Source organism: Dioscorea cayenensis, chromosome 9, assembly GCF_009730915.1.
Source record: "Dioscorea cayenensis subsp. rotundata cultivar TDr96_F1 chromosome 9, TDr96_F1_v2_PseudoChromosome.rev07_lg8_w22 25.fasta, whole genome shotgun sequence".
NCBI classification, from domain to species: domain Eukaryota; kingdom Viridiplantae; phylum Streptophyta; class Magnoliopsida; order Dioscoreales; family Dioscoreaceae; genus Dioscorea; species Dioscorea cayenensis.
In genome coordinates, this window is record NC_052479.1 from 2,930,122 (window position 1) to 2,946,370 (window position 16,249).

At 31.6% G+C, this 16,249-nt stretch overlaps 1 protein-coding gene across 1 annotated transcript; it reads right to left on the bottom strand.

Moving 5' to 3' along the window:
* Positions 1 to 7,706: 7,706 nt before the first annotated feature.
* Positions 7,707 to 12,023, bottom strand: LOC120268849 (probable serine/threonine-protein kinase PBL8). Its single transcript, XM_039276108.1, has 6 exons — positions 11,602 to 12,023; positions 10,583 to 10,917; positions 9,837 to 9,972; positions 8,900 to 9,036; positions 8,656 to 8,779; positions 7,707 to 8,440 (listed from the first exon to the last, which is right to left on the bottom strand). Exons 1-6 carry the CDS (start codon positions 11,654 to 11,656, stop codon positions 7,983 to 7,985), a joined length of 1,245 nt encoding a protein of 414 aa, XP_039132042.1. The 5' UTR covers positions 11,657 to 12,023; the 3' UTR covers positions 7,707 to 7,982.
* Between the last annotated feature and the right edge of the window lie 4,226 nt (positions 12,024 to 16,249).

Genomic DNA, 16,249 nt, shown 5'->3' on the forward strand with positions numbered 1-16,249 from the left:
TCGAGCCGAGCTCGAGCATGGTGATACTCAGCTCCGCTCGGCTCGTTTACATCCCTAGTCCTGTTATGCGCATGCCTAAAAGATTTTTAAGACAAAATCGAATTAATAAATTCTCTCTCCTATGTAACAATGGAAGGAAGAGATACAACACCTTTCACAGGGGACTCATCAAATCCATTTGAAACAGTATAGTAAGTAATATCTACATCCAAGAATAATTTATAAACAAATTTGTTACAATACCCTGTATAGGATTTTGACCCTGCATTTTTACCCCTACTGCAAAGTGATTACTATTGGGTTAACTAGTGATTGTCATATACACAATTGTGATTAACCCATTTTGAAATTGCATCTATCTGGTCATTTTACATGCGCAACCCAAGATGATAATGATAGCGCCATATTATTAACTAGAAATATCTTGTCAAAAATGGAATTAAAATTGCTTAAATATTTTTGTTAGGGGAAAAACTACATAAATATAAGATATGAAATAATCAAGATCTTCTTTACCGAAAGATGGATAATTTGTTTTTGTAAATCATGAAAGACAAACTCTAAATTACTAAATTACATTATTGATTTCCTCATTCAATTAATTAGCTTAATTGCGAGCTATTAAATGTTGTATAACTATAAAAACGTATTTAAAAAATTAATTAATTAATATAAGATATAAAGGCACAAAGTTCTTCCTATCAAAATTTAAACAATAAGCGCTTACTTACAAAGAGGTTGTTAAAAGAATGAATAGGTACAATGTATGATATGCTATTTATATATGGTGGCTTAACAATCTCATAAAAATTTAACATGTGAGGCATGCTAATATGCCAAGACAATAATAGTGAACAATTGATAAAAATTACTATACAGTATTTCTACAATACTAGATATATAGAACTGCAATATAGGATTTCAACCTAGAGCCACTCATCCACAAGCCATATGTGTGACTTCCTATTGGACCATCCAATGCTTGTCAAAATCCTTTATTTTAGACTCAATAAAATAGAAAGAAAAGTCCATATTGAATTTGTGATGATCACTAAGGGAGTGTGACATGTAAGCCAAGGCTGACGTGCATATTATTATGAAAAATGGTTGGAAGATGTGATGGCTCCATATCACCATCCATTCATTCATAAAGCAATTTCTAGTGAATTTGTCCACTTATTTCTTAGATTTTGATATTTAAGCTAAGGATTCTGGTCATGCTTAGGGATTAATTAAGTTAATTACTTTAATAAGTCCACTAATTAGTTGGTGCCAAATCAATTTAAAATTTACAAGTTGCCACTTTGAAATTGACAACCAAATATCAAGAATAGAAGTGATCAATAAGAAAATGATCATGTTTTCAGAATTTTTTTTCTTGCAAATTATATAAAATGTTTGTAACTATTTTTTTGGATACATTTTTTTTTATCAACAATAATAAATGATTACTCATTGAAGTTTTAGGGACAAAAAGAATACTTAAACAGTCAAACAATGTAACATAATTAGAATGTAATCCTAGTGTTGGAGATGATTAATTAGTGTTAATTATATGCATATATAACTTTTTATTAATTGGAATGTATTAAAATAAAAGATATGCTAAACTGTTTAATTAGTTAAACCATGCATTAGATTGACTATATATATAGCATTTTTATGTGTGAGGTTAATCATAATGTCTAAAGTAAATTCTGATTTAATCCATGAACTGAAGCTTCCAAAACACAAAATACATGTCCTTTTGAATTATTTCCACTTTCATTCCTCTTGATTTTTTTGACAATTGTTTTTTCTAAAGTACCAAAATTGAAATGAATATATAGATAATGAAATAAGATAGTACTAAACCTGCTCTCATGCATGTGATTTCAGTACACTTTCATAAAATTTTAAATTCAACACAGCTTTACACAATAAGATATTTATAGAGATAATTAACTAATTAGTTTTGCAAATCTTTGTATAAACCAACTCATCTCACACCCACTTGGTTATATATATAATCACACCCACATGCAAATGACACTATAAATAAATAAATTAACATATATATATATATATATAAATATGTATGTATGTATGTATGTATGTATGTTTGTTTGATGCCACTTTGTGATTGCTCACTTCCTCTAATTAAACTATATTTACTCAACTGTCTTCACTACATGCCACAGTAACAATATGACTCATTTTTAATTTATCAACCTTATTTTGAGTATCAATTGAAAGAAGTATACACACTGTAATGCTCATGCAGGACTGAAGTATATATAGCATGATCCTCTCTATCACTCAATGACAGGTTGAACATATATATATATATATATATATATAGCTGAGTTTATGAACAGTTATCATGACAATTGATGAAGTTTAGACACAGGAGGTGCAGTTGCAAGTCTTAGGAACAAAGGCACACACACCATAAGGTTTATCAGGGAGGTTGCAGTCAATGCCGAAACAGCAAGACATCGAAGAACAGCTCGTCGGGTCACCGGCCGAACAACATCGACATTCAAGACATTGCTGAAATGGCTCAAGAATCCTCCTATTGTTGCTTGTGTTCAGTTCATCAGCTCCATATAGTTTGTATTCAATCAACCCAACAGGATGGTACTTGTTTGCATAAGTCCCTGCATATGCATGAACAAGACATATATGAACTATATATATATATATATATATAAAAAAGTTTGATGATAGATATATATATATATATATAGATTAATTACCTTGGAGGAAGGAAGAGAGGAAGAAGGAAAGAGTGAGGAGATGAATGATAAGGGTGGACATGGCTTGAAGAGAGAAAGAAAGATAGAGGTGAATGATGAAATAAGGATAAGTGATGATAAACATGCACTAGTTGCATGGTAGGACCATGCGGTCCATGCCAACATATCTTAGCAAGAAACACATTAATTATTTGTGGGCAGTGTTCATCTGATTTTGCTTCAAGAACTAGCTTTCCTTTCTTGTTTTTTGTTTGCATGTATGTCTATGATTTGTTTGTATTTATGGTGTCATATAAAAATCAATGGAGAGAGGGATGGAAATTTTAATGGGAGTTGTTATCAGGACTCAGGAGGGGCTGTAAAGTTTGGTTGCATGCTTTTGACTAGTAATATTTGAGAGGAAGTTTCTAGATTTTCCATGTTAAGTGGGAGGTGGGTTGGTGGGAGTGGTGTCGTGTCATCTTATCTTGTGGTTTCTTTTTTGGTGAGTGGTCTTTTAATTTCAACAATGTTGTACATAAGAGTATCATTACATGCATTATAATTTATAATAAATTTAAAATAATTAAAACTTTAAAATTATTTTACATGTTGACATGTCTTGCTTGCAATTTATGTTATTTCTAGAGTTTGCTAATTGGGCATTGAATATCATCTGTTGTAACATATAGGCTTCTTTATATTTATTAATAACATAAAACATGAAATTTATAAAAAAAAAAAAAATTCATAGAGATACCACCTAGAGATATGGGGACAACAATATGTATGGCCTATGTGAAGGGATCCACTAATGCAAGCACAAGTGAAGGGTTTGAATTGCTAGATACATCACTTCTAGATCATGGCCTAGTCATGCACATCGATGACCACCACTGATGGCTTGCTAGATGGAGAGATGGCAGAGGATATAGCGGTAGTAACGAAGCAGGAAATCTACAATCCTTCTCAGAATCAGGGATTCATCAATTGTTCCTTCTCGAGGTAGGAATGGACCCGTGGGGGCTAACCTATCCCCATTTCATGACATACGGTTAGGGTAGAAAAAGCATTTACATATTATGGGTCAAACTATACATAATTACAAGTATTTTGTCCTAATATAGATTCAAAATTCTAGTTTTTGATTTATGTTGATAAATATTTGATGGAGTATTTTTTGGTAAGTTTCAATATATGACTGTTTGTGTTTAATTTTATAAATACTATTTTATAGGTATATTGTCTAATATATTCATCTTAATGTTAAATAATTTAAAGAAGAAAAACTAAATTTATGAGTGTATTACTATGCACGACGGTGGGGACGGGGATTTCTTCGAGAATGGGGATGGGGATCGGAGATTATTCTTAGCGGGAGGGGGCCTTTTTGCCATTAAAGGTGTGTTTGGATGACATCAATGATTACCCTTGGTATGGTATTCATTGATTACACATTCCTTCCACATTGTTTGGATGTTCTTTTGTGCATGTAATCATTGAAGGCTAGGGGTATTCATTACCTTCCCCAAAGGCATAAGTCATTCCCCATATTGGGGGGAATACCCATTAATGAGATTAAAAATTACATTTTTGCCCATTTCAAAATAAAATATTATTTGTATATCCCAACTTAAAACCTAACCATCTTTAATTAACTTAAATAATTAACTCAATAAACTTAATTAATTCAGTTAATAAAATAATTGATTAACTTAATTAAAAAATAATAAATTTTGTTAACTTCATTAATTAATTAATTAACTTAATTAATTCAATTAATAAAACAATTGATTAACTTAATTATTTAAATAACCAATTAAGTTAATTAACTTAATGAATAAAATAATTGATTAACTTAATTAATAAAATTAATTAATTAAGTTAATCAATTCAGTTAATAAAATAATTTATTAACTTAATTAATAAAATAATTAATTGTATTAACTTAATTAACTTAATTAATTCAGTTAATAAAATAATTGATTAACTTAATTAATAAAATAATTAATTAACATAATTAATAAAATAATTAATTAACATAATTAATTAAGTTAAAAAATAATTAATTAACTTAATTTAACATAATTAATTATGTTAATAAAATAATTAATTGTATTAATTTAATTAACTTAATTAATACAGTTAATAAAATAATTGATTAACTTAATTAATAAAATCATTAATTAACATAATTAATTAAGTTAAAAATAATTAATTAACTTAATTAATTAATTAATAAAATTAATTAAGTTAATAAAATAATTAATTGTCTTAAATAAATAAATAAATAACCTAATTAATTAAGTTAATAAAATAATTAATTTATCTTAAATAAATAATTAATTATCTTAAATAAATAATTAATTAATCAATTAACCTAATTAATTAAGTTAATAATTTCTAATTGTCATTAAACATATATATATAATTGTTTTTCTAGGAAGGGTTTAAAGGTAATTGTCTCATATATCATTTACTTACTTTTTAGTTTTTACATTCCCAATGCATAACCCTCTCTAACCAAACACAGTTTTCATTCATATCCCCTCCCCATTACCCTCATTCATATTCCTCTCTTCATTACCCCCATTCCTATCTCTATTCATATTCCGTCATCCAAACGCACCCTAAGGGTGGTAGTGGGGCCAGAAATCCCCCATCCCAGCAGGGACCCCACTCGATGGGGATGGGGAATCTCCGATTTTTTCCCGTGGGGGTGGGGGGGATCAACTTGTCCTCATTTCCTTAAATGGGATGAGGACAGGTAGTGCTCTCCCCACCCCGAGGGGATTCCCATCCCTAGTTAATTTATTTTAATTAATTATATTTTTATCATTATAATTCTCACAACACCAATATTTTAGTGATCTTTACCATATTTTCATCTAATTTGTGCACCTTGTGTTTGTTAATTTTGTAATAAGGCTGACATTTCAGTGATTTGTTATTAATTTTCATTGTTTGATTGTTGAAATTGCAAGATACAAAAGCATATTGATTTTGTGTGTAGCCTTTCTCATTGGGATTCAAAGTCTTGAGTGGTTTTATTGAGCTCTCTATGTATTAGATTATATAGTTGTACTTGTATAGGTATTATATTTATAGTTTGCTCTATATTGATAAATATTTTGAGAAATTTTTTTTTTTTTTTGCTAGTGTTTTATATGTTCTTTTGTGGAGCTTTTATATTGAATGATTTTATGTTTTGGATAAGTATATTGGTATTAAATAATTACAAATGAAATAAAATTCATATGTGTATTAGCATGGGGATCCCCATGGGGAAGGTTTCCCATGGGGACGGGGGTGGGGATTCAAGGACTAAGATTCCCCATCCTGGTCCTTGGCGGGGGCTAGGACAAGAAGACTGCTCCCCATTTCTGTACCGCCCGGTTACAACTTCTATTTACCACCTTCAGAGGAGGAGATACTTAAAAAGCAAAAATGAAATTTAACATACAAATTAATTTTTTAAAAATTAAATTACTAGGTACTTAATGGGGAATTGATTTTTTTTGAAAGTCTTGTTCATGTTTTAAATGCTTAATATGGGTGGAATATTTTGAATATTTTAAACTAACGTTGCATAAGTATAAGGTCTAACAAATTTTACCCAATCAAACCCTCGAAATTATCTACTTATGTTTATTGTATATTAGTCTTATTGATATGGTAATATTTGCGGCACGTTTGAATTTATTTTTTTAAAAAAATATATATTGAAGATATCTTAGTCTTTTAAGAGTTAAAAATAAACCAACATGTAAACACTATAAAGAATATATCAAAACTCACTTTAAGTAAAGCCCACAACTTAATACTTATCAAGGTACAAAACTCTTTTTACCAAAGCTACAAAAAGTATGCAATGGAGTCCAAAGTGCTAATTAATTCTTCAAATTAAACTTTATCAAAATAATAGAGTTGGTGGAGATGACCAGGCTTGAGAAAAGAAAAAATTTAAAAATAAATGAGGATTAATTATGTTTAGTAAGGATAATAATGTGATTTTATCAAAGTTAACCTACTTAAAATAATTTAGCTCAAATGCTTTTTTTATTTTAAATTAATTTGTTTCAAAAAGAATAATGGGCTAAGAGAAAAGAAAAAAAAAAGTTTTTTTTAGTGTTTTTGCAGAGGGAAAAAAGAATCTAAATAGTGTTTGAAAATGATTTTGAGAGTAAATTACCTTCAAGTCCCTGAAATTTTCTTTAATGCAAAATAGCCTTTGGAATTTTATTTTTCTTTCTTTTGTTTTTATTTTATTTTTTTATTGGCTTTTTGACATTCTCCATGCCACTTTTGAGCTGCAAATTCTTTTCAAACTAGAACAAATACCTTCACCTCATCTTATTTCTTATGCTTTCCTTAATCCTCCGTCAATGTGCATTTTGACAACTTGCTTGTTTTCCTAGAGAATATGATATGTTTGATTTATATCTTATGCTCTCCTTAATTCTCCGTTAATATGCATGTCCTAGCGAATATGATATGTTTGATTTATATCTTATGCTCTCCGTTAATATGCATGTCGACAACTGGCTTGTTTTCCTAGCCAACATGATATGTTTGATTTATATTTTATGCTTTCCTTAATTCTCCATCAATATGCATGTCGACAACTGGCTTGTTTTCCTAGCCAACATGATATGTTTGATTTACATCTAATGCATGTCGGCAACTGGCTTGTTTTTCTAACCAACATGATATGTTTGATTTACATCTAACTAAAAATTCTCCAAAGACTTTTGTGAGAAGTTTGAAACATGCCAATGAATGCACCTGTATCTATGAATCTATTTCTGTTTGAAGCCTCATTCTTTGACTTGATTGCAATGCTCTGATGTGCAGCTACTTTTCATCAAACAATTCAATTGATCATAATTCTTTGTTTCTACTGCATAATTCCTTCCTTCTGTATTTTTTTTTTTCTCATAAACTTGATACTGCTGAATCCAAAGATTCCAAACCCATTAAGACATTGCATAAGCTGAAATAAACTCTACTTGACATTCACTTCCAAATGTTTTTTAAACAAGGCAAACAAAGTGTCATTTCATTGCTAGAATCAAACCCTGCTTGTGCAGCATTAGAGGTTCCCATGTTAACACTCATGGTTAGAACCGCGACATTTACATTCAGCATTCTCACTGCGAAACAAAGCAAAACTCCAAAGACACAAACATTAATAATTTACATTGGTAGAACAAGAACCGAAACCGAAACGGAATCTACTTCAGCATCAGATCGATATCACTTATCTCATCTTACACGGCAGGCGGTAATCGGACTTGGGGTGCATTTAGGACTGGGACTTGATCTGCAGCTTGCATTGTTGGCTGGGAACCTCCGGTGAAGTCGGTAGTCAGGAAGGCCTTCAAGCATTGGGACGCGAGCAGAGCCCTCGCTTGCATTGCTTCCTTGTAAGGGTTCAAGGGTCTCGACGACATCACTCATGAGTGGCCTCGCCTTTGGGTTCTGGCTTAGACAGTAGTATGCTAAACTACAGGCTTTCTGTGCAGCTCGCACGGAGTACTGGTCCTCCAGCCTGGGGTCTATTATTTGTAGCATTTTCCTCTTGTCATTGAGCTTTGGACGAGCCCAATCAACCAAACTCTGCTCCTTGCTCGGTCGTGTCTTGTCCACAGACTTTCGGCCTGTTAAGAGCTCGAGAAGGACAACACCGAAGCTGTATACATCACTCCTGGCAGTCAAGTGACCTGTTCGCACATTGCACCCGTAAACAATAACTTGTATCGACTATAAACAAATTTCATATGATTTGAGTATAAACATGTTGAATGTGCATCTAGTCAGTGCCTTATAACAACACAGGAATTTGTATCATAGATAAAAACATTGGATAGACTAAAATTTTGTAACTCAGTAAATCGAAATTAATATGGATATAGTCCATCAAGTTATAAGATGATACCAGTCATCACATATTCAGGAGCAGCATAACCATAGGTTCCCATCACCCTTGTCGATACATGAGACTCATCTCCTTGTGGACCAGCTTTGGCGAGTCCAAAGTCGGAAAGTTTAGCAGTATAATCCTGCGAGAACATGGAAAAATAACAGGAAGTCAGAAGCTTTTGTCATCCAGTGTGTTTTCAGGTTGAGAAACTATGACAAGTGATCAGAAAAATGAATAACAAACTTCAACACTACTTAACAGAGTCCAACAAGATATTTGAGGTCTTAAAATCTCGGTAGATAACAGGCCTTTCAGCATTGTGAAGGAAAGCAAGCCCTTTGGCAGCCCCAAGCGCAATCATCATTCTTGTTGCCCATGACAGTGGAGCCGCGGTCTCTGAATTCCTCAAACAGAGTTAATCAGGTCAGATGAAAATGTATCACAAAAATCATCTACAAAGAGGTTAATATGATTGATCTGAGGTGTCCTTTCTGAAAAAAATATATAAAGCTAATGGTCAACTCCAATCTACACCAAAAGCTGGAGAAAAAAATGTATGATCAAGAATATAACATCTTAAGATACAGAATTCACATTATTTACTTGATTAATACTCAAAAAGTCCAGATCATTTGAAACCTAGAATTTGACTCTAAATTACTCCTTTCGATTAAGTTGACCTAGTTGTGCATTTTAACAGAGATATTCATAGTAAATATAAATATTTGTGAATAAGAGATATTAATCTGATTATATATTTGCCTATCTCATCCAAAACAAGAAGTTTAATGATCGGAACCTTCTTAATGCAAGTTTAGAACAATTGTAAACTATCAAAAATGAATAACACAATCATGACTAGAAAAGAGAAACAGTTCTGGAACTGTAAACTGGAGAGCAAAATAAGTTCCTTTAAGGAATAGTATGTAGTTGTCAACACATAAAAAAGATGAAGATTTCCACAAAAGTACCTTTTATAGCTATCTTGCTAAAATGGATGAAATAAAGTTCACAGTCCACCTCACACAAAGCTGTAAATTTTTTTTCTTTTCATAATTTCACAAATAAATAAATATTGTATCGGACTCATGTAACTTATTGTGGAACATAAGCATACAAGTTCTATGTCAAAGGCGAGCAGTAAATGAAAGATCATTTTGCTGAAAAAAAGGAAAGAGAGAGGTAGCTTTACACACTTCGGAATAAATGGTTCTCAAGACTACCCCGGAACATGAACTCATAAACAAGCAGCCTGTGATCATCTTCGCAGCAATATCCAATCAGCTTCACCAGATTAGGATGTCTCAGTTGTCCTAGAAAATTAACCTCAGTCTGAAGAGAGAAAAAAAGGATTACACAGGGGACTAGAAAACAAGATGTACATAAAGATTAGCAGATTAATTTGGGATCATAAGTGAAGAGTTTGACGACAACTTCCTAAACTTCACGAAATTCTGGCTTCGGCTAACAGTTCTGAAAATAAATAATATTCCAATGTATATGTTTCATAATAATTATTTCACTTTGCACCCTTTTCAATGACCTCAAGCAGTTTGCAGACAATAAGGAAATATAACCTGTCAAGGAATTGGTAAATATTTTGAGCAGGGGAACAAAGACCAAGTATGTCGAATGACACACACCCATGTCATCCCTTATGAACTACAACATGGATGCTATACCTCAACACCAAATAATTCAGGCTTGATAAGAAGAGAAAGGCATTTTATACTTTCTAGTCACTGAAATCTTGTAGCAACCTCTGACCAATTACTAAAGCCTAGGATAATTTAAAGGGAAGCTCACCACGGCAATATGATGTCAGCTGAGGATCATGACTCTAGGAAAGAAGAAACCATCAAACAAGCAAACATGATAAAAAGGCCAATAGATAAGCATCATAAGCCTGAGAATACATTGGAAGAGTGAAAAATATACTTACAAGCCACTCTCTATGTCCCTGAAGCCCATCCTTGTTCAAGACTTTGACAGCAACTGGAAGAGATTTCAGTCCAACCCTCACATTCTCATCAATGTAACCTTTGTACACAGTCCCAAATCCACCTTCACCAAGAACATAATCTGAACGGAAGCTCTTTGTGATTGTCTCAAGTTCAAACAATGTGAAAGCAATGACATTGGTGTATATCGATATGTTCCTTGAATCCTCAAAAACTCGAGGAGTTGATGGTTCACTTAGGTCTGAAAATGATCGATTGTGCTTCTTGTCTGATTGGGTGCTCTTAGAAGGCAGCTGAAACATGTGCAGCTGCTGAACTGCAGCACAAGCATTTCACAAGAACATTATTCATCTTCTTACCAAATCAGAGAATATTTTCCGTATAATGAAAGCAAGGTGTTATGCAAGTTAAGCATATCGAGATCAAAATCACAGCTTGAAAGTTACTGAGAGATTTAAAATGGCAGAAACAAACAGCATGGTGATTAGTTTTACTCTTAGAGACAAACTCTTGAGTTAAACATCAGGTCCATCTCTAAAACCAGATCTGCATGAAAAGGAACACATTTTCCTAAGAAAATGGGTGGTCCTCATCACACACTAAGACAAATATCTGACAAGGTTATTTCTTTGATCCACAACCAGAACAATAAGAACACAAAAAGGACCACAAAGAAAGAGAAGTCCAAATTGACTTGGAGAGCTAATCCAAGCCCACTTTTCCCTTTCCATTTGAACCCCAAACAAACCATCCAAAATCATGTTAAAAAAAAAAAAGAAACGAAGAAGAACAAACAAAGCATCTTTCAACAACCAAAAAAAGAAAAAAAAAAATCACAACAAAAAATAAAAAATAAAAAATAAATGCAACTCTGCAAGGCCGATCACCCCCAAAATCCAATCTTTATAGCAACCCACATTCCAAAAACTCTTTTTGAACACAGAAACCAAACAAATCCATTAAGAAAATGCAAAAAGAGAAAGAGAACGAAATACAGTACCTTGGGCATGAGCAGCAGCGACGGCAGACTCGTCTCTGGTTCCACAGTTGCCCATCTTGCTCACCCTCACTCATTATTCGCAACAAAACAACTCAAATAATATCCCCAAAAGCCCAGATGAAAGCAATGAAGATGAAGTAGAAGAAGAAAGATGGAAAAGCAAAGCAGCCTCGGATTTGGAGCTCAAAAGAGGAACATTTAGAGGTGCATTGGCATGCAAGGCTTTGTCCCCCTTTTGCTCAGAACCACCACCACTCCAAAGAGATTCCCCCTGCCCACCCTTTAATCAGGAGAAGAAGAAGAAGAAGAAGATCTCTCTCTCTCTCTCTCTCTCTCTCTCTCTCTCTTTGTCAAAGAGAGAAGGAAAGACATGAGAGGAGTGTGAGGATGAGTAAAAGGTGAGAGCTTTGGAATTGGGAGGAATCATGTGAGTGCATTTACATAAACACCCTTGTATACTTAAAAATAAATAAATAAATAATAATTATGACAAGAATAATAGTTATTTATTATTTTTATTTATTATTAGTATCCACAATTTCTCTCCTCTTTTTTCTCTCTCTCATTTATCCATTGAGAAGGAATAAGTTGGAAAAGTAATGGCTTTTTTTTTTATGAACCTTCATTATGGTCCATTTGAATGGAGATTTTTCTTCATGGAAGCATTTATTTTATTAAAAAAAATTTGTGGGGCTCTTTGAGAAGGTGTTTGGTGGGAAGTTATTCCACTGGCTTATTTTGAAAATATTTTAATTATTTGGATAAATGTATTTAATAAATTTTTATTAGCATCCATGGTTTATTGTAATGGTTTTTTTTTATAAATATTAATTAAGACCCATTATTTTATAAAAAAAAAATTGGACCAATTCTTGGAGGTGTTAGTTTGGAAGTTATCCAAGAAACAAAAGATTTAATTATTGAAATAAATGTACTTTAATAATTATTAGAAAAATAAATATTAGCACTATCATTAATTAAAAATAAATTTAAAAATATTAAATACTTATTTATAATTAATATTATTAAATCAAAAGAAGGACAATTCTCAAAATAGAAAAAAATTACTTCTCTTTTACCGACACTTGCTTTGTCCAATAATAAAGGCACTTGGCAATGCATGCTCAAGCACAAGTTCAAAACTTTGCCCCCATTCTTAATAGTATTTATGTACTATTCCCTGAGCCCATATACTGATTATAATATATTCAAATGGGTTCTGATGGGTCCCCTATAGGAAGAGTAATATCTTTCATCTTCAAAGTTACATAGTAGAAAAAATTTATTATCTCAATATAGTTTCTGAAAATCTTCTAGAGGTATACATGATGGATTTTCATTGCCCTATGTGGCATCTGATCGAATTAACAAATCTCTATAATGTACATAAAGCACTGTAACTAGTGCACCTCTTTACACGCTTGTCTTTTGATAACTCTTAAATTGGGGGGTGCTTGTCGACTGCCATATATAAAATTAAAAACCAAAACCTTCAACTTATATCCAAATAACTGAAATAAGGAATTACATAACATAAAAAATAACAAAAAATCTTTTAGTTTGGAACATTGTAATTTCATAAAATTTTGAAATTTTATTTTAAGAAAAAAAAAGGAAGAATTTGGTGAACACAAGAGAATGATCATGGTCGGATGGGATCAGTCCAATGATGATCACACGGGTGGGATAACGGGGAACAAACGGACCCGACAAGGACCGTTATCTTTTCCATCTCCACCGTTTTCTTTACCGTTTAGATCACGGCCTTGTCTTTTGAGGGTATAAATGTAAATTCAGTTTGTTTGTTTAGTAACAAACGTTTTGAGATTTTCGTGCACGAAGTGGTTGTCCCAATTCGGATCGGTAGGGCTACGAGATCCGATATCTTCGGGTCGGATCCGCACGTACCACTGATTGTAATTACCAGAATACCCTTGGTTTTTTTGTACCTGAGTGTTACCGTTATTTTAACCAAGGTGAAAAAGTTCATTGTTGGTCCCTACACTGTCTGTTTCGGACTTTTACAAAAAAAAAAAAAAATATTATCAACTTTAATTTATAAATTGAACATAACATCAAAATGGAATGAATATATACATATATATATATATATATATATTCACTTTTGTCAGCGGTATCATAAGCTCATAGTTTATTCGTATCAAGTCTCATACAAGCGAGGGATGATGGGTCAAATCCCACCGCAAAATGAAAGCACGTGGAATATTTGAAAAACTAGTGCATGTTCTTGACATATAACTTATCCATATTTATTAATATATAGAGCAATACGTTCTTTGTGAACATTAACAGAGTATTGTTCTTTGCGAACATTCGCAGAGCATCTCATATAAAATTAAAAGTAAGAGAGAGAAAATAAAAGACAAAGATAAAGACAAGGACAAGGGTGAAGAGAGAGGGCACCCAACAATAGTAAAGAATAGTGGTTAAGAGTTATTCTGGCTAAAAAATGGGTGAATTAGTTGGTTAAAAAAAAATCGGAGGGAATGTGAAAATTAGGTTGAACTATCGTGATTGAAGGGTCACTGTTGATATGACGATCGTACAGTTGTGATGCGAGAACTGTGCATTCAATTTTTGCACTGATCATTACTCGCAACACTATTTATTGTTCATAAAACTATTGGTAGGATTGTTGATGGATGTTATTCACTTTACTGTTCACATTGCAACTATTGGATTCAAAATCTAATGACTGATATATTAAGGTCTATATCTTTCTGTCTATACATTTCAACTAAACTAAAAATCATAGTAACCAAATTTGAAGTTAGTTGAGTTAGAAGTGAGGTTTTATTCACTTTAATCCTTCCAAAAATATGTATTTGTGTTGGTCTCCGAGATACTAGATAAGTCGCTAGTTTTTATCTTGTTAAATTAATGTGTTAATTAATATGTGTGACATTTACAAACTTATATTAGCCAAAGGAAATAAAATGCACAAACATGTTTTATTTAATTATCATGATTAGCATGTTTTTCTTAAAGGGCCAAAACGAACTTTAATTAAAAAAAAATAAAAATAAAAACCTTTTTTGAAGATTAGGTGGGGGTATAAATGTAAAAACATATTTAGAAAATTTATATTAAATAAATATCAATTTATTTGAAGATTGGATGGGGATTACGTGGATGGATTTGAGTGGACATCGATGCGCACGCGTGGTAAGCAGCGCCGCACGTGGGTTTCAGACACGAGATAAAAGAGATTGCTTTTTTTTTCAATTTTGACCTTCACTTTCTCCAAATCCGAGATTGATATAATTTTTTTTAATAATAATTAAAAACATTTTAATAAAGTTGTAAAAAGATCCCTTTTTTTTACACTATGGAAATATTCCGGACTGAAAAAAGTGTTTCAATAATAATTAAAAATATATTATGTTATCCACTTTGCATCCACTATCTTATCAAATTAAAAAGAAAAAAAAAGTGTTTGAATATAAAGTTTCAGTTTCGGTTATGTTCCATCTAAATTTAAAATTAAAACTTAAAACGGTTAAAAGCCGTTTGGATTTTTTTTAATATTTAAAAGTTAATAAATTATTTATTAAGAACTTTTGGCACATTGATAAAGTGCATTTTAGTTTAAATATTATTAGTCAAATTGTTTTTATTAGATTGATGAAAATGTTTTTTTTTTCCGTAATACAAACATGTTGCATGGTTCTTTTCATATTGATAATAATATCAATTTAAAACCCTTCATAAGATAATAATAAGATAAAAGTAGCTGGAGGTCTCTTTAACTCTTTTAATTCCTTAATATGTCTTTCAAACTTATAAATCTCCAAAACATATATGATGTTTAAAATATTTATTTTTAAATTTAAATTAAATTAAATTTATAAAATTGTTTTTAAATAACTTTTTTGTCTACGAGTTTGCACTCATGCCAAGCTCTAGGAGGGTGAGTTTGCCTTCTCCACACTTATGTCAAGTTTAATTACTTTCTAGGCCATTTGAAATATTTTTCAATATCTTATTAAAATATTGAAAGTACATAACTGAAAATACAAATAAAAAAAATAAGAAGGATTATATGATAAAAAGTGGCAAAGTTTTCCTTAAAGTTTTACTTAAAGTTTTATTTACATAAAGATAAATATAAAGTTGGTGAGGAAGCCTAGGTAGTTGGAGGAACATGGTAGGATGAAAAATTAAAAATATGAGGATTTGGTTGAATAAGTAAAAGTACAAAGTGATAACAAATATTAAAATATAACATGGAAGTTATATTTTAACAGCATGACAACATGAGCATGTGATAGAGGTTTGCTTTCATTGCATGCATATAAAGTAGTGTCACACTATGACACTGCACCTTTCTTGTCCTGGTTTTTTCTTCATAAAAAGTTATTGTCTTCATATAAAAGGATAAATAAAAAGTTATCGAAAAATTAGGTGGTAAATCACTCAAATTTTATCAAATATCATTTTTTATCAATGAATTTTAATTTGATTCAAAATGTTCACTAAATTTACTAATATTTTAGTAGCAAGTAAGCCAATGGATTATAATCTTAATTCATTTGCTAACGTGGAGACCAAGAAAAGCCTAATCAGAGCACCGTTAAAAATAATCTATGGCTTCCATGTCAGCTAATAAAGATGATAATCCATTAGG